The 21,549-nt window shown below is 39.1% G+C and overlaps 1 protein-coding gene across 4 annotated transcripts in view; it reads left to right on the plus strand.

The window, feature by feature from the left end:
* VPS41 (VPS41 subunit of HOPS complex) overlaps positions 1-21,549 on the plus strand; it is a 184,825-nt gene that overhangs the window by 34,585 nt on the left and 128,691 nt on the right. For 2 of the 4 annotated variants that reach the window (XM_081537428.1, XM_081537430.1), the window contains exons 3-5: positions 3,695-4,206; positions 5,183-5,290; positions 14,589-14,666. In XM_081537428.1, coding sequence (XP_081393554.1) covers positions 5,273-5,290; positions 14,589-14,666 — 96 coding nt within the window. In that variant the 5' untranslated portion in view covers positions 3,695-4,206; positions 5,183-5,272. The remainder of the gene's footprint in view (positions 1-3,694; positions 4,207-5,182; positions 5,291-14,588; positions 14,667-21,549) is intronic. The other 2 variants (XM_081537426.1, XM_081537427.1) reach the window with 1 other exon arrangement.

Below are 21,549 nucleotides of genomic sequence, written 5' to 3' on the forward strand. Positions count from 1 at the left end.
ACTTGTACTGTTCCTCTAGGTTGTCATAGAAACGCGGTTAACTGTCATCTCAACTCAGACTGTTGATGGTTTTATTTGTAGGCTTGCAAGATTATTAAAATTTAACAAAAATTATTGATTTGCTTTTTATTAACACTGGGTTGTTTTCTTTGGAAGTTCAAATTGCATGAAAGTCTTTTTTTTTCTGTTTAATTTTTTTTTTACAGTGAAACTCTATATTAAATCTACCTGATTTTTAAAATGTTTTTTATTTAAAATGTGATATACAGTCTGCAGCAGTAGAATAACCTCTGCAAATTGTATTTTTGAATCACTTTCCATTTTCTTTGTTTACAGCAAGCAGAAAACATCTTAAAAAATTCACCTTTAGCCCGCTTTTAACTTAACATAAAAGATACCTGTCAGAAAAGCGTGAAATGCTACATCAAGTGCCTAATATTGGAGTTTTCATTTTATTTATGGTTTTTGAAGCCTAACACGAATGCTTCAGTGAGCTGTGCTGTGAAAGTATTTATTTTTGTATACTTATGTGAGAGAAATTATTTAGTTTCCACTTATGAATAAGACAGGAAAACCTTATTTACAGTAACTTTATCTAATGGTCCGTGGTTGAGTGCTTTTATGCAAAATAGTCCAGAGGCTAGAATTAACTTTTCACATTGGATGCACATTTGATGTCCAGACTTGAACAACATGTGGCATCTTATTATAAAGACTAACATTCAGGATTCAATTTGTATTTAACACATTTACTTCAGAATGCACACATCATGCCTTGGCTACATTTAGTGTTAACTTTGTAATGATTTTTCTTTCTTGCTTGTATTAGATACATAAGTAGAAGTGTTTATTTGTTGCTTTTTGTAATTTTCCTATTTCTATATTTTTGTAAGACTGGGTTAATTAGCTATTTGATATTTTAACAACAGATCCTTTTTGGACATGCAACACCTCATGGGGTTGAGGCGATTATTGTAAGTACGTTTTTAAAGAAGTGTAGGGCTTTTAAGGAACCATGCACATGCTACTTCCTTCTGTGGCTATTCGTTCTTGGAGTTATTCTTTAAAAGTTAGTAGTAGGTAGACCATCTCTGGTTTTACCACCCTTTTACTAAAGAAACAACGAATAGCTTGTGTATACTTGGAGAAGAAAATTTAAGACAGTTCATCAGTATACATGGAATATTGATTTTTTTATTAAGCTAGGTTTATTGCTCTTAAAATTTTATTACTCCTCTTGTAGCTAGTCTGCATGATGCCCCCCAGTGATTCTCAGCTCTTATTATTCCTGCCTTCATGTCCTCCCCTCCCATTGAATCATGGCTGATCTGTATGATCAACATACAGGAATACTGGAGAAGCGACAGCATGTGACCTCTGAAGCTGGGTCTTATATAACATTAGGGTTTCCACTGTGCATTCTCTTGCACCACTCACTCTGGGGGAAGTCTCCTTTGCCATATCCTAAGGACATTGATGCAGCCCTTTGGAGAAGTCCAGGAGACCAGCGACTGAAGCCTCCTGTCAACACCCAGCGCCAACTTGCCACCCATTTGAGCGAGCCATCTGGGAAATCATTACTCTAACCCCAGTCAAGTCTTCAGATGTCCAACTCACACCTTGCCTGCAACCCCAGAAGAGATCTTGAATCTCAGGCACCCAATGAAGCCACTTGTGTATTGTTTACCCACCAGAACTCCATCAAATAGCACATATTTACTGTTTTTTAGGGCTTCCCAAGTGGTAAGGAAATAGCAACCCACTCCAGTATTCTTGCCTGGAAAATCCCATGGACGGAGAAGCCTGAGAGGCTACAGTCCATGGGGTCGCAAAGAGTTGGACACGACTGAGCAACTTCACTTTCACTTTAAGTGGTTCAGTGGTAAAGAATCCACCCGCCAGTGCAGGAGACAGAGGTTTGATCCTTGGGTCAGGAAGATCCCCTGGAGAAGGAAATGGTAAACCCACTCTAGTGTTCTTGCCTAGGAAAGCCCACGGACAGAAGAACCTGGCAGACGTACAGTCTGTGGGGTCACAAAAGAGTCAGACCATGCCTTAGTGGCTAAACAACACCAGTATTGTTGTATTAAGTCAGTAAATGTTGGAATAATATCCATATATCTATAACTAATGTACCTGCTAAGTAAATACATTTTACATGTTTCCTGTTGATCACAGTTTATATAAAAATCTTGGAGGTGTCTATTGTGATCTGTAGTGTCATTTTCATAGGAGTTTGGGGTAGTATATTAAATGAGGCATTGATGTTAGAGCATTCATAACTGAATTTGAATTTTAGCTTTGGTTTCTATCCACTGTGTATCTTAATGAAATTACCTAAAATTTCTGATTTTCAGTTTTTACTGAAAAATTTGTAAAATGGGATAATGATATTTAACTCACCATAATCTTTTTTTTTTTTTTTAAGCCAGGATGAAGTGAGATATCTAGTGTTAAGTCTATAGCATAATGGTTGATATATCTCATCCTTTCAGTTTATCCAGAAATGAGCTCCTTTCCATTTGAAGTAGGTCTTTGCCCCAGGGATAAAGATTTCTGTAGGCATCTGAGTTCCTGGTCTCTGTGTGATTGTTGACCAGTATTATAATCTTTAAGAAGTCCAGTACTTAACAGTCTACAAGTCATTTTTCATTTATGTAATTTTCTTTTTACTGTGATGTGCCTAGGTGTGATTTTCTTCATAATTATGTTGCTTCAGTTTGCAAAGCTTCTTGATCTTGTGGGTTGATGTCTTATGAGTTTTGGAAAATTCTCAGTTTCTACCTCTGTAAATATTCTTCCTGCCCCTCCTCCCTCCCATTTTTCTATTTTCCTTATCCTTGTGGGACTGTATTGAAAAATGTTAGACCCTTTTCACTGTGTCCCACATATCACACATAATTTTTCTGTATTTTCCATCCATTTGCCTTCCCTGAGCTTCTCTTTGGATATCTTTTGACCTGTTTTCCATTTTACTAATCCTGTCTTCTGCTTTGCTAATCTTCTATTGAACTATAATATTGAGTTCTTAATTTCAGTTATATTTTTCAGTTCTAAAATTATCATTTTTTTTTTTTTTTACAGATTGCAGTTTTGTGTTGAAATCTTTTTATCTATTTCATTCATCTTTTTAAAAAAACATACTTTATAATAATTAACATAATTATATTAAGGTCCTTTTCTGCTAACTCCAGTATCTAGGTCATCCATGGGTCTGTGTTTTTGTTTTGTTTAACACACTGTTTTTCTCTTTGATGTTTAGTCATTTGGTCTTGTGGCACACCTGGTAGTTTTTTTTAAATTGAATTCTTAGTACTGTAAGTGAAGAATTGTAGAAGCCCAATAGTATTCTTTAACTAAGGAGCCACCCTTTCCCTTACTGGACAGACAGGTTGGGGGTTGTATACCTTATTCCAGTCAGGGAATGAATTGAGGCAAAGATAGACAGAAGTTTTGGGAAGCTATTTGTGTTTGTGTCCTGGGGACCAGGAGTCCCAAATGAGAGGCTTTGGTATTCACCAGGACCTCATCTAATTTTCTTCCTAACATGTCAAGGCAGCAAGTTTGCATTTTTGAGGCTTTCTGTTTAGCCTTTTTTGTCTCCTACCTTATGTGGTTTTGGAAATTAGCAGTTGTCTTTTGGGGAAAAGTGGCTGTGTAACAAACTCCCTTCTTTGCCTCTCTCTTCCGCCAGGTATTACCCCATCAAGCCTCCAGTCCCCACAAGTACCAGAAAATGAAAGTGTTAGTCACTCAGTCTTATCAGACTCTTTACAACCCATGGACTGCAGCCTGCCGGGCTCCTCTATCCATGAAATTCTGAAGGCAAGAATACTGGAGTGGGATCTTTCTGACCCAGGGCTTGGACCTAGGTCTCCTGCATTACAGGCAGATTCTTTACTATCTGAGCCACCAAGAAAGCCCAGAAAGTTTGCTGTTTTCCACGCTTCCAAGCGTGGCCATCTTTCCAGGCAGAGTCTCAGCCTCCTGTTGATAGATGCCTCCAGGAAGAAAATGACTGTAGAATGCCAGCTGGCCTCTCCGTGGTTTCTCCACCACCTTGGAATCACACTTCTAATTCAGACTGCCTCAGCAGCCTTTTAAATGATGCCTTAGACTGATACTGCTCAATGTTCATTGAACATTCCTAGGTATTCTGGGTGGGACCATTGATGTGCCTCAAACTATCCAAATGTTAGCTGGAAGGTGAGGACCACACAATTTTTTTGAAGGAAATGATGAGTAAACTGTTTTTGTGAACTACTCTTTTGGCCAGTTTTATTCTACCACAGTTGTCACTATATGCATATTTCCTTCTCATTGTATATTGATGCAGTAAAATAAATATTTTTCTGAATCATTGTCATAATTTTTATAACTAATCTTGATTTATTAATTCCTGGCCTTTATAGACAATCTAGATGCCAAACTTTGTAACTCTGAAGATTAAAGATGTTTTATGATGCTATATCAACAGTGAAATTGGACATCTAAAGTTAGTAATAACACGTATAAAAAATTAAGAACATTTTAATGCATAAGTAGGTTTATCCAGATGAGAGTCAACTGCATATTCTAACATAAACTAAGTAATAATATCCATTCATGGTTTCTCAGTTATTTAAAATTAATATTAAAGTATTTTTATCTGAAGAGTAAGTATATACTTTGCTTTATATAAAATTTCTGATTTTCTTTTGTTTTAATTTTTATAATTTTTCTAAGTAAAAGAGGATATTCTCAAATCTGACAAAAATGCTTGCAATCTTGAAATACAGAATTCGTGTCTTTTAGAAGTTTATTGTATTCCTGTCTCATTGCTGTGTTTTATGTCCATGAGGGCACATTAACAAGTATTTTGCCTATGTACCTTTTATTAGCTTTTGTCCGAATAGGGGGACAGACAAGTTTTGTATTTTCTCGATATGCTGAAGTTGATTACTGTCAACAGAAGGTTATGTAGTCCTCTTTCCAGCTTTCAGATTTATTCTGCCATTGAAGTTGTAGCAGTTGATAGGCCAGTTGGAAAAATGAAACATGAGAATCTTAACCCTTAGTTGTAGTTGTGGTTGTTGACAGTCATTGAGGGAACCATCTCTGGTTCCACCTTACAGCGTGTGTTTTGAGTCTTTGACTCTTTCAAATATGTCCTTGAGGGCTGTCATCTCTGTTTTCCATGCAGGAAGAAGAGAGTGAAGAGGAGCCCAAACTGAAATATGAAAGGCTCTCCAATGGGGTAACTGAAATCCTTCAGAAGGATGCTGCTAGCTGCATGATGGTCCATGACAAGGTAAGATGGCCTGTAGAGGATGCGTCTGTAACTCGTTTCTGTTGTATGTTTGCTGATACTTTGAGGTCTGGTGCTTTGGGTGGTGGTTTTTTACAGTAATTGTGTCTCCCTGCCACTCTCTCTCTCTTCTTTCTCACCAGTGAAAAACTGAAACAACAACCAGAGGTATTATATCAATGTATTTGTACACATACACACCACCCATGGCCACAGTGTATCAAATAGGAGAGGATGATGGTTGTGAAAGATCTGTAGCAAGTGATTCTTAGAAACTCTAGCACTTAATTCCTCAGATCTTAAGTAGTAGAGTAGGAAAATGTTAAGATGAGAAATATTCTGGAGCTCATTGCTTTTGTAAGAGTAGATGAGATTACATTGGAGGCCTTAGGAATCAATAGAAAGGCCCCAAATTATTTTTTATGTATTATATGAATGAATAAATGTATTCCACATCTCAGTCTTCATTATAGAAAAGCCCCCCACCAACTTTTTGAGTCCAGACTAAGTACTATACAGGACCCTTATCCCATTATAGACCAAAACAATCCAGGACATAATTGGAATATTAGAAGCAAGACATTCTGATCATTGCTCCCTTTTCCCCATGAGCCCTATGAGTGAGCCTTGGTACCTCCACTGAAGGCAGGCACCTGGCTCTGATCCATCTCCTGGCTTTATCCCCTTATTACTAGCAATATTGCCTCATCTATCTCCTTGCCTCTACCCAGTTCCCCTTTATTACAGATTTCATTCTGTTGTAAATAGATTCCTGCTTTCAGCATGCCAACAGGACCTGTGTTTTCTGTCTTGTTTTTCCAGAACCCTCTCCTTCAGCCCTGTTTCATCTCTCTACCCTTCAGGCCACATTCTGGAGGCTTTATGTCTGTCCCTGGAACTTGAAGATATTTTGGGCAACACTCTTAATCTTTTTATCCTTCAAGCTTTTGTGTTCATCTTCCCACTAACCCTGTTTTGTGACTTGATGGAGCCCTGATCTCTAATCCATTCTTGTTCTTTTCTGTCTTCTGTCAAGTGGTCAGCCATTCTAACTTAAGTTTACCAGCAGATTCAATTCTCTAATGGCCCTGCTCTCAAGGACACCCCGCCCCCGTCACCCACCTCAACCCCACTGCCCCAGCTAAACTCTCAGCTTAAAGTCAGTGCTTTAACAACAAGGTCACCCGCCATGTGCTGGTACACCTTGTATGCGAGGGGTACATGTCACTTAAAGGGCTGATATTTATTTGTCCTTCATCAGCTCCTTCATCCCCAATCCACCTTTTCAGCCACCATCCCTTCACTCTCAGACGATGATGTCATTTCTATTTCATTAAGAAAATGAAAACTATCAAGCATGATCAGCCTCAGTTTCGGACTGTTTGCCCAGCTCATCCTTCCCCTCCTGCTTATGGTCCTTTTTGGCCACATCTGTCATTCACTTCATTTCATCCTTTCTTTCCTAGTGATCCATGCTGTATCATGGAACAGACATAATTCTAGCGCGACGTAACCACTGATCTACTTTCTGATTCTGTAGATGAGCCCATTTTTGATATTTCATGCTTTTGTTGTTATACAGTCACTGAGTCATGTATGACTTTTTGAGACCCCATGGACTGAGCACGCCACGCTCCTCTGTCCTTCAATGTCTCCCAGAGTTTGCTGAAATTCACGTCCATTGAGTCAGTGATGCTCTCTAACCACCTCATCCTCTGCCACCCCCTTCTCCTTTTGTCTTCAGTCTTTTGCAGCATCAGGATCTTTTTCCGATGAGTCTGCTCTTCACATCAGATGGCCAAAGTATTGCAGCTTCAGGTTCAGCATCCCAGTCCTTCCAGTGAAGGACTTTCAGTGAAGAGTATTCACTATACAGTGAAGAATATTCAGGGTTGATTCCTTTAGTATTGATTGGTTTGATCTCCTTGTTGTCCAAAGGACTCTCAAGAGTCTTCTTCAGCACCACAGTTCAAAAGCATCAATTCTTGAGAGCTGGTAGCTCAGTTAATAAAGAATCCACCTGCACTGCAGAAGATCTGAGTTTGATCCCTGCTCGAGAAGATCCTGTGGAGAAGGAAATGGCAACCCACTCCAGTATTCTTGCCTGGAGAATTCCATGGACAGAGGAGCCTGGTGGGCTACAGTCCATGGATTTGCAAGAGTTAGACGCAAATTAGTGATTAAGCCACATCCTTCTTTATGGTGCAACTCTCACATCCATACATGACTACTGGCAAAACCATAATTTTGATTATGTAGATCTTTTTCATCAAAGTGATGTCTTTGCTTTTTAATATGCTGTCTAGGTTTGTCATAACTTTCCTTCAAAAGAGCAAGTGTCTTTTAATTTCACGGCTGCAGTCACTGTCTGTAGTTATTTTCGAGCCTAGGAAAGTAAACTATGTCACCACTTCCATTTTTTCCCCTTCTGTTTGCCATGAAGTGATGGGACTGGATGCTGTGATCTTAGATTTTTGAATGTTGAGTTTTAAGCCTGCTTTTCAATCAGATACTTTCATCCTCATCAAGAGGCTCCTTAGTTCCTCTTCACCATTAGAGTGGTGTCATCTGTATATCTGAGGTTACTGATACTTCTCCCAGCAATCTTGATTGATTGCAGCTTGTGATTCATTCAGCCCGGTATTTTGCAAGGTGTAACCTGCATATGAGTTAAATAAGCAGGGTGACAATATAGAACCTTGATGTACTCCTTCCCGAGTTTTGAACCAGTCCATTGTTCCATGTCTGATTCTAACTGTTGCTTCTTGACCCACATACAGGTTTCTCAGGCAGGTACGATGTTCTGGTATTCCCATCTCTTGAATTTTCCACAGTTTGTTGTGATCCACACAAAGGCTGGGGGGCTCAGCTTTCATTGTCATATCTTTTTGCTTTTTCATGCTGTTCATGGGGTTCTTGTGGCAAGAATACTGGGATGGGTTGTGATTTCCTCCTCCAGTGGACCACGCTTTGTCAGAACACTTCCCTATAACCCATCCATCTTCTGTGGCCCTGCACAGTGTGGCTCATAGCTTCATTAAGTTACACAAGTCCCTTCACCCTGATAAGGCTGTGATCCATGAAGTGGGGATCAGTTCAGTAGAGTTCAGCTGCTCTGTTGTGTCTGATTATTTGTGACCTCATGGACTGCAGCACGCCAGGCTTCCCTGTATATCACCAACTCCCGGAGTTTACCCAAACTCACCCTCATCGAGTCAGTGATGCCATCCAACCATCTCATCCTCTGTCATCCCCTTCTCCTTCTGCTTTCAATCTTGCCCAGCATCAGGGTCTTTTCCAATGAGTCAACTCTTTGCATCTGGTGGCTAAAGTATTAGAGCTTCAGCTTCAACATCAGTCTTTCCAGTGAATATTCAGGATTGATTTCCTTTAGGATTGACTGGTTGGATATCCTTTCAGTCCAAGGGACCCACAAGATTCTTCTCCAACACCAGAGTTCAAAAGCATCAATTCTTTGGCGCTCAGCTTTCTTTATGGTTGAACTCTCACATCCATACATGACTACTGAAAAAGCCATAGGCTTTGACTAGATGGACCTTTGTCAGCAAAGTAATGTCTCTGCTTTTTAATACACTGTTGAGGTTTGTCATAGCTTTTCTTCCAAGAAGCCAGTGCCTTTTAATTTATTGGCTACAGTTACCATCTGCAATGATTTTGGAGCCTAAGAAAATAAAGTCTGTTACTGTTTCCATTGTTTCCCCATCTATTTGCCATGGACTGATGAGACAATATGCCATGATCTTCGTATTTTGAATGCTGAGTTTCAAGCTGGCTTTTTCACTCTCCTCTTTCACCTTCATCAAGAAGCTCTTTAGTTCCTCTTCACTTTCTGCCATTAGGGTGGTATCATCGGCATATCTTAGGTTATTGATATCTCTTCTTGCAGTCTTGATTTCAGCTTGTGCTTCATCCAGCCGAGCGTTTCACATGAGGTACTCTGCATATAAGTTAAATAAACAGGGTGACAGTATACAGCCTTGACATACTCCTTTCCCAATTTGGAACCAGGCCGTTGCTCCAAGTCTGGATTCTAACTGTTGTTTCTTAGTTCAATTCATTTCACTCAGTCGTGTCTGACTCTTTGCAACTCCATGGACTGCAGCACGCCAGTCCTCCCTGTGCATCACCAATTCCCTGAGTTTACTTAAACTCGTGCCCATTGAGTCAGTGATGCCTTCCAACCATCTCATCCTCTGTCATCACCTTCTTCTCCCGCCTTCAGTCTTTCCCAGCATTAGAGTCTTTTCCAGTGAGTCAGCTCTTCGCAGTGGGTGGCCAAAGTATTGGAGTTTCAGCTTCAACATCAGTCCTTCCAATGAACATTAAGGACTGATTTCCTTTAGGATGGACTGGTTGGATCTCCTTGCAGTCCAAGGGACTCTCAAGAGTCTTCTCCAACACCACAGTTCAAAAGCATCAATTCTTCGGCGCTCAGCTTTCTTTATAGTCCAGCTCTCCCATGGCTGGACTGGAAAAACCATAGCTTTGACTAGACGGACCTTTGTTGGCAAATAATGTCTCTGCTTTTTAATATGCTGTCTAGGTTGGTCATAACTTTCCTTCCAAGGAGCAAGTGTCTTTTAATTTCATGGCTGTAGTCACCCTCTGCAGTGATTTTGGAGCCCCCCAAAAATAAAGTCGGTCACTGTTTCCACTCCCATGATTTGGTCCATTGGTCACTTATCTTCTAAATATGTACTTTTCTTGATTTAGTTTCATGATTTCTGTGGCCACTTCCACCCTGACCCTCCCTAGATTAGTGTGCTTGTTTATTTAAGCGCCTCTTACACAGCTGTACCTTCGGTTCTATATTTACGTGTAACTCACCATGTCCATAGTGAACTCATTTTTTTTTCCTCTTCTTTCCCTTGCATTTGTTCTTTTGGTTTCTCTGCCTCATTTGGTGGCAGCACCTAAGGCAAAACTGACTGTCCCTTTCCACTCAGTCATTCCCTAAGTCTTGGTGGTTTTCTCACCACCCCTGCCCTAGCTGAGGTCTTCATCTTCTCTTCCCTATACTCATGTACCTCTCATTTATTTATTTATTTTTTGCTTTTAACTCTTTTGCCACCTAGTTTCCGGAATGCTCTGTGGAAAATATCAATTCTACAACTCAGGTCTGATTTTCCTCCTCTGCTGAAGTCTGAGCTCCTTCGTTTGGTGTTTCTGGCCCTCTGAGATCTTGCCTCCTTGTGTAATTGGCCCGACGTCTGAACACTTTTCTGCCACAAGTGTAGTGCCCTGGCAGCAACCACTGGCTTTTCTTACAGCATCTCTTCTGCCTGAATTTTAGTCCGAAGTCACCTGCTTGAATCCGTACCCGTCCTGAGCCAGGGAGCTTTTAGTTCAAGCGTTCGTCATTTCTCCCCTGAACTAACGAAAGTGCCATGAACCAATCTATTTTCCTTCAGATTTGATTTCATCCGAATCCATTTATAACATTTTCTACTGAAATAATCTTCCAGGAATTCAGACCTGATAGTCTACTCCTCCATCCTGGAATTCTGTATTGGCTTCCTCATGTCTTCATGATTTGGACACCCCGCCTACCCCCCCCCCCCAACTTTGCTACCTTTCATCCTTCCATCATTATTCAGAAGCCTTCTATTAACCACCTTTGTCAGTCTCATTACCTGCATCCTCCCCTGGATGCTTCTACCATATAAAACTACTTGTAATTTTTTGACTTGGTCTTGCTTTTGCTGTGACCGCATGCCTTTGTGCAAATTGTATCCTTGCTGCCTCAAATGGTCTTTACCACAGGCCTTCCCTCTCTGCCTTGGTGTCTGCTGTCTAGCTTCTCCTTCAAAGTTGACCCTTGAACAACATGGGTTTAGACTGGTTCAGGTCCACTTATACACAGATAATTTTTTTCCAAATAGTAAGTACTGCAGTACTACGCAGTCCCTGGTTGGTTGAATCTGAGGTTGTGGAACCCCTGATCTGAAGGAACCATGGATCTGCAGGACCAACTGTAAGTTATATGCAGCTTCTCAACTGCAAGAAGGATTGGTGCCCCTACACCTGCTCCCCGATACCACTGTTTAAAGACCAACTATCTACTGTTGAAAAAAATCTGTGTATAAGTGGATCCTCCCTGTTCAAACCTGTGTTGTTCAAGAGTCAATTGTACTTGCATTTTAAGGATACTCTTTAAATTTAATTTTAATTAATCAATTTTTTATGTCTGTCTGTTATTGTACCTTCATCCTTTTAAGTCATACTTGCTTATTGTCTAAGCATATTGTAGGTGTTTTGTGTTTGTGTGCTGAATAAACCACAAAATGGATGAAAAGGAGAATAAAGTTCCTCTCCAGAGATCAAGTTTCATTAACACCATACTTAATCCAACTTGCCAAGGAGCCTAACAGTGGGAACTTTAATCAGACTAAGTTTGAGAATATGCACCCTTTTTTTAAAAAATATGGACCATTCTTTAAAGTGTTTATTGAATTTGTTACAGTACTGCTTCTGTTTTATGTTTCGGTTTTTTGACCCCAAAGCATGCGGGATCTTAACTCCCTGACCAGGGATCAAACCCACACCTCTAGCATTGAAATGTTCAGTCTTAACTATTGGACCACTAGGGAAGTCCTGAGTACATGCACTCTTGATCTGAGGCCCATGGCTCTATTTACCAGGTTTCTGATCCAGTTGAGGGTAGTTGAGCTCTTAATTTCTATTCTAGCTCTGCTGTTCATTGACTGTCTCTGGAGAAGTCATATCAACTCCCAGAACTTATTTCCTCATGTGTAATTGAAGGGACTCCCTACTCTAGTGCTTTGAATACCATAAAGCACTAGGTGAAACATAGATGTTATTATACAGCTGACCACATTTGAAACGTGTTGCTTCTTGTTTCTTTTGTGGTGTCCAAAAGACTGCTTATTACTTCTTCTACTTGTTTATGTAACAAAAAGTCTAATTATTCAAAGTGAAAGCAGTTATGTTAGCGGATACTTCAGAAGGATTGGATGCCCAAATGATAGTTTATGAGTCAGGTTTCTGTGTTTAAACCTGAAAGGAGCTAATTAAGTTTATTCTTTGCCCATGCTGGATTTTAAGTTCTCTTAGGTTAAAAGGAAAAAAAAAACTCAGTAGTTACAAAAGTGCAAAGCTTTTCATGTCTGGAAGGAGGATCATATTTAGAAGATTTATACTGTTTGTGATTTGTGGTCAATTATACGTTTTTTAACCTGTATTTCAAATAGTCAGAATCATTAGCAAATGAAAGTATGACTCATTAATAGCTTTTGATGTTTAAATTTTTAAAGAACTATACAATTGCCATATCAAATTTGATTGTTTTAAGAGCACATAGTTATTTCTTTCTAAAAGAAAGCAACAATAGTTTGTCTAATCCAAAGGATGAAATGTTTTTCTAAGCAAAAAGTAGCTTGTCATAAAAACCAGTCCATTTTTTCCCCCAGAGATCTGCTAAAGTAATTATAGTTTTAGGTTGAAACTGTAACATTAAAATAATTATTTTATATTTCCTATCTTAAACATTAAACAAAAGAAATTAGTGATTTTGAAAAAAAAGAAGGGGGAAGGAATTCCTATTTGGATAAAGTACTCTGCATGGAACCTTTAAAATTTTGATAAAATATAATTGGGAGTTCACGAATGGCCTTCAAAGAGGTATCAGAGAGTGACCCAGTATTAAAATATTTTAAGGATCCGAGCCCCTTAGTTTTTAGCAAACTACCAATAAATACAGTGTTTATGAGGAGAGTCAATACCATCGAGCGCTTGGGTGTAGTGTGCTTTAAAACCCATTCTTGGGCCACAGATGCCTCAGGATGAAGTATTGTTTGTTCACAGCTAGTATTATCTGGTGGTTTTCTCTTCAGATATTGTCGGAGTGTCGCTACAGAGAAAAACAGCACACTCCTCTGAGTCCTCTGTTTCTGATTAGAATGTTCTTTTGCTTGGGAGGAAACAGCCCTGCTTGGTTTAAATATTCAGGCTCCTCTCCCCGCAGAGTTACCTCTTTCCCCTTCTCTTTCCAGGGCCCGGCACCCTGTTTTCACCAGGCCCGCTGTCTGCCCTGGATGAGTAATCAGCCTGGCACCGGTGCATTCAGGCAGGCCTGTGCAGCGGAATCGTCACACCTAGTTATGTCTGCACACCTGATGTTTTATTAACCAGTATTGATTTTTTTACCCGAGGGACTTTTTTTTTTTCTTTCTGAAAAAAGGCAACCTTGCAGAAGTGAAAGGCATTGCAGGGGCTGAATCTCTAATGAACCCCTTCTTTCCCTTTTTGTGGCTCTTTAATGTGGCTTCATATTTTAAGTACCTGATCTGAAATTTCATTTTCCGCAATTCCATTTCAAGAAATCCTTTTACATCTTGACTTTCCGTAAGGTTATTTTTTCAAGATGGTGCTGCCTGACTGAAATGCTCCATAGTGCCTGTAAATCGGAGCATTTTGTTCTCGGTTGCGATGAGGCAGGCTCACATGCAATGAAATACAGAGAATTTGGGACTCTTTGAGGACTGCTTAGAGAAATAAAAGGCAAGAGAAATCTCCTGTCTTATTTCAGGTAGTTCCTCAAGTTTCTTCTCGTTTCTTTAGGGTTAGTTCAAAGAATTAAGTAGATGTGGGAGTTACGAACTAGTGTTTTGTGTCATACTCTGAATATGTAGCTTAGCAGTTATTTGTGTGACAGAAAAGGATTTTTTTTCTTTTTTGCATTTGAAAATGAACATCGACAATATCATTTACTTTTAGTGAGGTGTTCTAATGATGACAGTATAAGTACATCCGAGTTTTTGCATCTCTCAATGGCGCGTGGATTTTCCTTTCTACAAAAGAATACTTTGTTGTGTGGGTGCCTGTCTGTGTGTGTGTTTGTTGAACTTAAATGATAGCACAGATCTACACATTTGCCATAAATGAAGGGGAGTTTCTTAATCATTCTCTTCAGACGCTGAGTTCAACCATAGGTTGATCGTGCTTTCACAAATGCCTTTTAATTTGCTGCCTCAGGCCACCAGGCATTGTGTACAGACTGAATGAACACCATTAGCTGTCAGCAGATGGGGATCCTCGTGAGTCTCTCGGATGGCTAGCTTGCACGATCACAATAAAGCAGGCCCTGTTCTGTGATTTCCTTGAAGCTGGAAACAAGTCTTCTCGAAGGAATGTGTATTTTCCACGGCATTGCAGATCACCTACACATTAAGTGTCTTGACTTTGCAGATGGTTTAATTGCTAATTGTATGGACGGTCTGTTAAGAAACTGACCCCTCTTCCTCTCTGTTCTTCTTAACAGTTCTTGGCACTGGGCACACATTATGGCAAGGTTTATTTACTTGATGTCCAGGGGAACATCACTCAGAAGTTTGACGTAGTAAGTATCCAGTTTAAAATAATGTGTGAACGGAATTTCATGCTGAAATTTGTGCTTTGGAATATTTGTTTTAGCCATTTGTTTTAAGAGCATAAAGAAAGGGTCATTATCAGTTAAATCAGAGTGCTAAGAGTTGTACTCTGAACTTTATAGCCCATGCTAAAAATTTTAAAGGTGAACTTACAAAGAGAGAGGTCTATTTATAGGTATACACATACACACACTATGTATTTTCACTGGGTATCTTCTATGTAAAATCCTTTTAAAAATGTATTTTTTATGAATCTGTTTAATTGCAAATCTTTAGGTAATTGTAGCCATCCATTTGGCTTTAAATGGAGCATTTAAAATACTCCTATGTGTGTTCATTTTAAATTGTAACAATGTGGGATGTCTAGGTGGATTGTTATTAAAAGAAAGAGTATTACTTTTATTGGTGATTCTCGGTGCTGATTTACATAGTCGAGGGGTGAGGGGGCGTTGTGGAATCCTTGAAGTGTGAAGCCCCTCATTTGATGACTAATGTCAGTTGTAAGAACATGCACCATCATCTTCTCCAGATGCCAAATGTAATTGAAAATTGATTGATCACCTTGCTGGTTCAGTTTATCTCTTCTAAATATATAAAGCTAATATTTTATGTGAATGTTTTGAGGGTTGAACTCTTAGGGAATTATATTGATTGAAAGAGAAGAGCCAGGCTTTTTATTTCTTTAACTGTGATTTGGAATCACCGAGGAGGAAAGCAGTGTTGAATTTGAAGCTTCATTTTGGCGTTTAAGATGGGCCTTGAAAGTATCAGGGCATCCAAGGTTGTGAGAATGTGAACTTTTGGGATGAAAAAGGTGATCATTTTAGGGAGCAGATTTTCCTTTTGTGAAGAAAGACTCAGCACTTGTTGGAAGTTTCGTCATGAGTAATTGGTGTAGTTTACAAAGGAGACCACAGTTTCTAAAGCTGACACATTTTTTATGAAAGGTATCAGGGTGCTTTGTTTTGCTTTAAGGGAAGGGAACCACAAATAATGAAGGAATCCTTGAAATTTTTGGAATAGTCCAGGGAGAGAAATATGCACTCTAATGACTGATCCCATCAGGTAAATGGTGAGTTCTTGTTTTGCTTCAGCATCCCTTTCAGACAAGAGGAATATACCTTTATTTTTTGTTTGACCACACCACACAGCATTTGGGATCTTAGTTCCCCATCCAGGAATCAAACCTGTGCTCCCTGCATTGAAAGTGCAGGGTCTTAACCACTGGACCACCAGAGAAGTCCAAGGGGGATACACTGTTGACCTTTTCTCTTCCCCCTACTTGACACTGGATACCCATTTTGATGATTTAACAAACATTTGGTCTTTCCATTGTTGTTGTTCAGTCGCCCAGACGTGGTATAGAACCTAGCCTCTTTGCGACTGCATGGACTGCAGCATGCCAGGCCTCTGTGTCCGTCACCATCTCCTGAAGTTTGCCCACTTTCATGTCCATTGCATCAGTGATGCCATCCAGCCATCTCATCCTCTGACGCCCTCTGTTCTTTCTGCCCTCAATCTTTCCCAGCATCAGGAACTTTTCCACTGAGTCAGCTGTTCACATCAGATGACCAAAATACTGGAGTTTCAGCTTCAGCATCAGTTCTTCCAGTGAATATTCAGGATTGATTTCCCTTCAGATTGATGTCCTTCCTGTCCAAGGGACTCTCAGGAGTCTTCTCTAGCACCACAGTTAGAAGGCATCAATTCTTTGGTGCTTTGCCTTCTTCATGGTCCAGTTCTCAAAATCGTATGTGACCACTGGGAAGACCATAGCCTTGAATATACAGACCTTTGTCAGCAGAATAATATCTCTGCTTTTCAATACACTGTGTAGGTTTGTCATAGCTTTCCTGCCAAGAAGCAGACATCTTCTGATTTCATGGCTGCAGTCACCATCTGCAGTGATTTTAAAGCCCAAGAAGAGGAAATCTGTCTCTACTGCCACGATTTCCCCTTCTGTTTGCTATGCAGTAATGGGGCCAGATGCCACGATCTTAGGTTTTTTTTAACATTTAGTCTTAAGCCAGCTCTTCCATTCTCCTCCTTCATCCTCATCAAGATGCTCTTTAGTTTCTCTTCACTTTCTGCCATTAGAGTGGTACCATCTGCATATCTGAGGTTGTTGATGTTTCTCCTGCGTATTTTGATCCCAGCTTGTAACTCATCCAGCCTGGCATTTCTCATGATGTGCTCAGCATATAGGTTAAACAAACTGGGTGACAACAGACAGCCCTGTAGTACTCCTCTTTCTCAATCCTAAACCAATCAGTTGTTCCGTACAGGGTTCTAACTGTTGCTTCTTGACCCACATACAGGTTTCTCATCCATTAAAACATGAGCTATTGCTGGGCAGAGCTCTCTTCACTTTGAAGAAAACCTTGCTTGGATGCTGTCTTAAATTTCCAGCTCCAGCTTAATGATTCTGTTAACACTCTGCTTCTAAGTAAGTCTTTTTAATATTGTATAGAAACTACTTGCCTCCTAAGGTTCACAAGACAGACACTGCTGGTTTCATGGCCAAAAGAGAAACCAGGAGAGACACTGGAGGAGTTTATTCATGTCTTTCTTCCTTCCTTCATGTAGTCCTCACGTCTACTCCCTATAAGCCTTCAGCTTTATCTTCTCTGATGTTAGTTTTTTGTAAGATGCATTCTACATCCTTTTCTAGGTAATTCCTGGTTCTCTGTATTCAGTCCTGCCCATATGACATCTTTGAAATTTAAGTTCTTTATAACTTGCACTTATTTTTTGGTAGGAGAGGAAGATGGTTTGGTGCTCTTTTTGTTTGTTTACCTGACACCAAAATTTAATAGTCTGCTGTAGAGAAGTTTTTCGTGAGGCCCTGCATCTGCATGAACCATTACCATATTAGGTATATGACTGTGAGGTGACAAATTTCAGAATGTCATATTTTGAAAGGAGCCTTAATCTTCACCTTCTCATCTCATATGAGTTTTCTGCTTTGTTATTTTATTTTCCCATTTCTGATGATGTGGTTGCTTGGGGATGGGGAGCGGCTCTGTATCAGTGCTCTTGAAAAAGCATTCAATTCTAACAACACCATCATGGCTTTAATTTGCAGATTTTCTTTGCAGTGATTGCCATATTCAATCATGAACTGTTTTCTTCATTTGAAATGCAGCAAGAGTGAAACAAGTATTAAAAAAATTAGTGAATTACTTCTAGGTGAAACTAATTTAAACAAATTAAAATTAGATAAAATAATACCTTACACTTGCATAACACTTTTTTTATTTTCTCAAGAACTGTCTCTTTAACCCATTCATTGTATTTATAGTTTTTGATTGAAGTAATGAAGCAGTATTCACAATTCTCATTTATTAATAGGGTTTTGATTGGCAGAGGATGGGGACATAAAAGAACCTTTATTTTTAAAAGGTTTCTGAAATGATTCTGCTATTTGTATTGGAATAGAGTCATTGCATTAGGTACTATATAACTTTACTTTAAATGTATATGATATAAAAGAAGAAATAACTAAACAAATCATTCTGCATGTTGAAAGTGATTTGCTTTCCCATTAATATTTCAGGAGAAATACTGATTAGCAGATTAACTCTACAAAAGCCAAGCAGATGGCTTACTAATGACTTAGCAATTCCACTCCTAGGTACACATTCAACAAAACTGAATGCAATGCCTATGTCCCTCAAAATATATATGTGTTGAAGAATGTTAATAGGTTAATTTGTAATAACTCCAAACTAGAAACAACCCAAATGTTCATCCATAGTAGAATGGATTAACCAATGATGGTGTATTCTCAGTGATTAAAAAGAAAAAACTATTGCAACATGCAGCAACATGAATGAATTTTACTGTCTTACTGTTCAAAGAAGCCAGACACAAATGTGTACATGTTGCATGATTCCATTTATGATGATCAACAGAAGGCAAAAATCACACTGTGGTGATAGAAGTCAGATTATGATTTGACCTGGGAGAGAGCACAGGTAGAATCTTCTGAAGTATTAATAATTGTCTCTATCTTGGTGGTTTCCTGGGTGTGTACATGTCTAAAAATCATTGAACCACACATCTGAGATTTGTGCACTTTATTCTGTGTGAGTTATACCTCAGTGACGTGTACACGCACCTACAGAAATACCTCCACATGTGTATGTCTCTCTAACCTTGAGCAGTGCTCAAATTATCCTTTGCTTGTTGAAGCAACCTTTTCCTCTACTTGTTTCTAAATACTAGCACATTTTCTAAGTTGGTATCTTGTTCAGAGATCTTTATATAAATGAATCACACCACTGAGATTTTTCTTACACTGTATATTCTTCTATCATTACATGAAAAGGTTGATAGAGAGGAGCCTGTGCTACCCACCCATCTATGACTCTTCTTTGTTGATCAAAAGTGAAAACCACCAGGGTGTTGGTTTATTTTGCATGTTGATGTTGAGATTTCAATACATCTGAAAGGATATTCATTAAAATGCTTTAGCCACACATGTGTTTTTTAAAGATTTTATCCCTAGGTATAATTCTATATTAATTCAGATTGAATTGATGAAGTTCAATTTTACTTAACTCACAGAATAAAAATTAAAATAGGCCTAGCTTCTCAGGTAAAGGGCTCAAGTTGCTTAGAAAATTGCCTGCTTGAATATGGATCAGATCATATTCTCCTGAGTAAAGGTTGTATTAATTGCTTACACAGTGTGTGACATATGACTTCAAAATCCTTAGAGAATCTCAAATTCCTTTTAAGTTCCCACATGGTGTCCATACCCATATGATGTCATTAATCATAGTAGTTACTTTCTCTCTAATAGCCTTCTTAACTATATTAATTTGTTGTTGTTGTTCAGTCTCTCAGTCATATCCAACTCTTTGCGACCCCATGGACTGCAGCACGCCGGGCTTTCCTGTCCTTCACTGTCTCCCAGAGCTTGCTCAAACTCATGTCCATCGAGTCGGTGATGCCATCAAACCATTTCGTCTTCTGACGTCCCCTTTTCCTCCTGCCTTCAATCTTTCCCAGCATCAGTGTCTTTTCTAATGAGTCGACGCTGTGTCAGGTAGTCACAGTATTGGAGCTTCAGTTTCAGCATCAGTCCTTCCAATGAATATTCAGGGTTGATTTCATTTATGATTGACTAGTTTGATCTCCTTGCTGTCCAAGAGTCTTGCTCTCAAGAGTCTTCTCCAGCACCACAGTTCAATTAGGAATACTATGAAACAGTGAGCAGATTTAATTAGGAATACTTACTTTGAGGCAATGAGTAAATTATTTTTGGAGCCTTATTTCATGTGTGTTAAATCTTTATTCTTCTAAGTGTGCCAAATGGAGAGCAAAGAACTCCACTGACCAAGCAAATCTCTGCTCTTTATCTTTAGGTGTTTTCTTTGTTAAAAATAGAAAATGCAGAGGTTTGGCTCTCATGGTGCCATGGTAGGAGACATTAGTTAAGTACCTATAAAATGGATGGTTACAAAAAGAAAGGGATTGGACAGCAAAGTAAAACTGAACAGCCTTACTGGGAAATTTATAAATATAAAGTTTAACTCTTGAAGAAGTGGGCTCAGGGTTCTCCTTGAACTCCATGTAGCAGAGTCTATTGGTATTTCTATTCCTGTTTTTTCTTGTTGTTTTAAATTTTTTTGAAATAGAGTTGATTTACAATGTTGTTTTTCATGTGTACAGCAAAGCAATTCAGTTACACACACACTCACATATATATGTATATATATATTTCTTTTTTACATTCTTTCCCATTATAGATTGTTATAAGATATTTAGTATAATTTTCAGAGCTATATAGCTATATAGTAGGTCCTTTTTTGTTATCTATTTATATACACACACATATATATAGTAGTGTGTATATTTAAATCCCAAACTCCTAATTTATCACTCCTTGCCCCTTTGGTAACTGTGTTTCTTTTCTATGTCTGTGAGTCTATTTCTCTTTCTTAAGTAAGTTCATTTGTGTCATTTTTTTTTAGATTCCTGCATACAGGTGGTATATGATTTGTCTTTCTCTGGTTTATATCACTTAATGTGATAATCTAAGGTCTATGTATGTTGCTGCAAATGGCATTATTCTATTCCTTACTGCTAATATTGGTACTTTCTTTTGATCACATGAAATTAAAAACCTAGATTTCTGTGAAAACTAGCTCACACTGCAGTAACTTAACACCCCCTAAGAGGTCTAAGCATCCAAGACCCTTGTCATATGGCCGAAACCTATGTTTCTAATGTCAGTTTTAGTTTCTTTCCTCCCTAGTCATTGTGATCTACTCACTGTCTTCTGGGTATTGACTTGGGTATGCTTGTTCTAACCTTTTAATCACATATTCCAAGGAAGTCCTTCTTCCATTAAGTCCTATTCTTTCTGTGATGTGCGTGTCCTGAAGTGTCCTCTCCTTCAAACTCCTGAATTATTGCTGTTCCATTTGAAGTGTTAATACCTCATCGTGTCAATTCCAGCTTCATATTCACACTCAAGCTTTTGGAGGGTGGGGGCCATGTCTCCTGCAATACCTCTCCCTTCTCTTTCTCTCTCCTTCTCTCTTGTCCCTGGGGATTTTGGGTACCCAGTAAACATGCTGGCTGATAATATTGTCTTGAAACACACCCCTGAAACTGGTCCTTTGTCTGTCGTGACTTAGCCTCTCAGAAGGGCCTCTGAGTCAGGTCTCCACTCTGTTGTGTATTACTCAACCCTCACCTTCCCACTGGATTTGTAATTAGAAATTTTTATATTGCTCTCAGAGCGTTAACTCCTACTATGGAAAGTAAGCCTGTCATTCAGTGATACTTGGCAAGGTTTTAAGACATACTCAGACTTTTCCTAGTCGCTCTGGGCAATTC

Source organism: Giraffa tippelskirchi, chromosome 10, assembly GCF_054371585.1.
Source record: "Giraffa tippelskirchi isolate mGirTip1 chromosome 10, T2T-mGirTip1v1.2.pri, whole genome shotgun sequence".
NCBI lineage: Eukaryota > Metazoa > Chordata > Mammalia > Artiodactyla > Giraffidae > Giraffa > Giraffa tippelskirchi.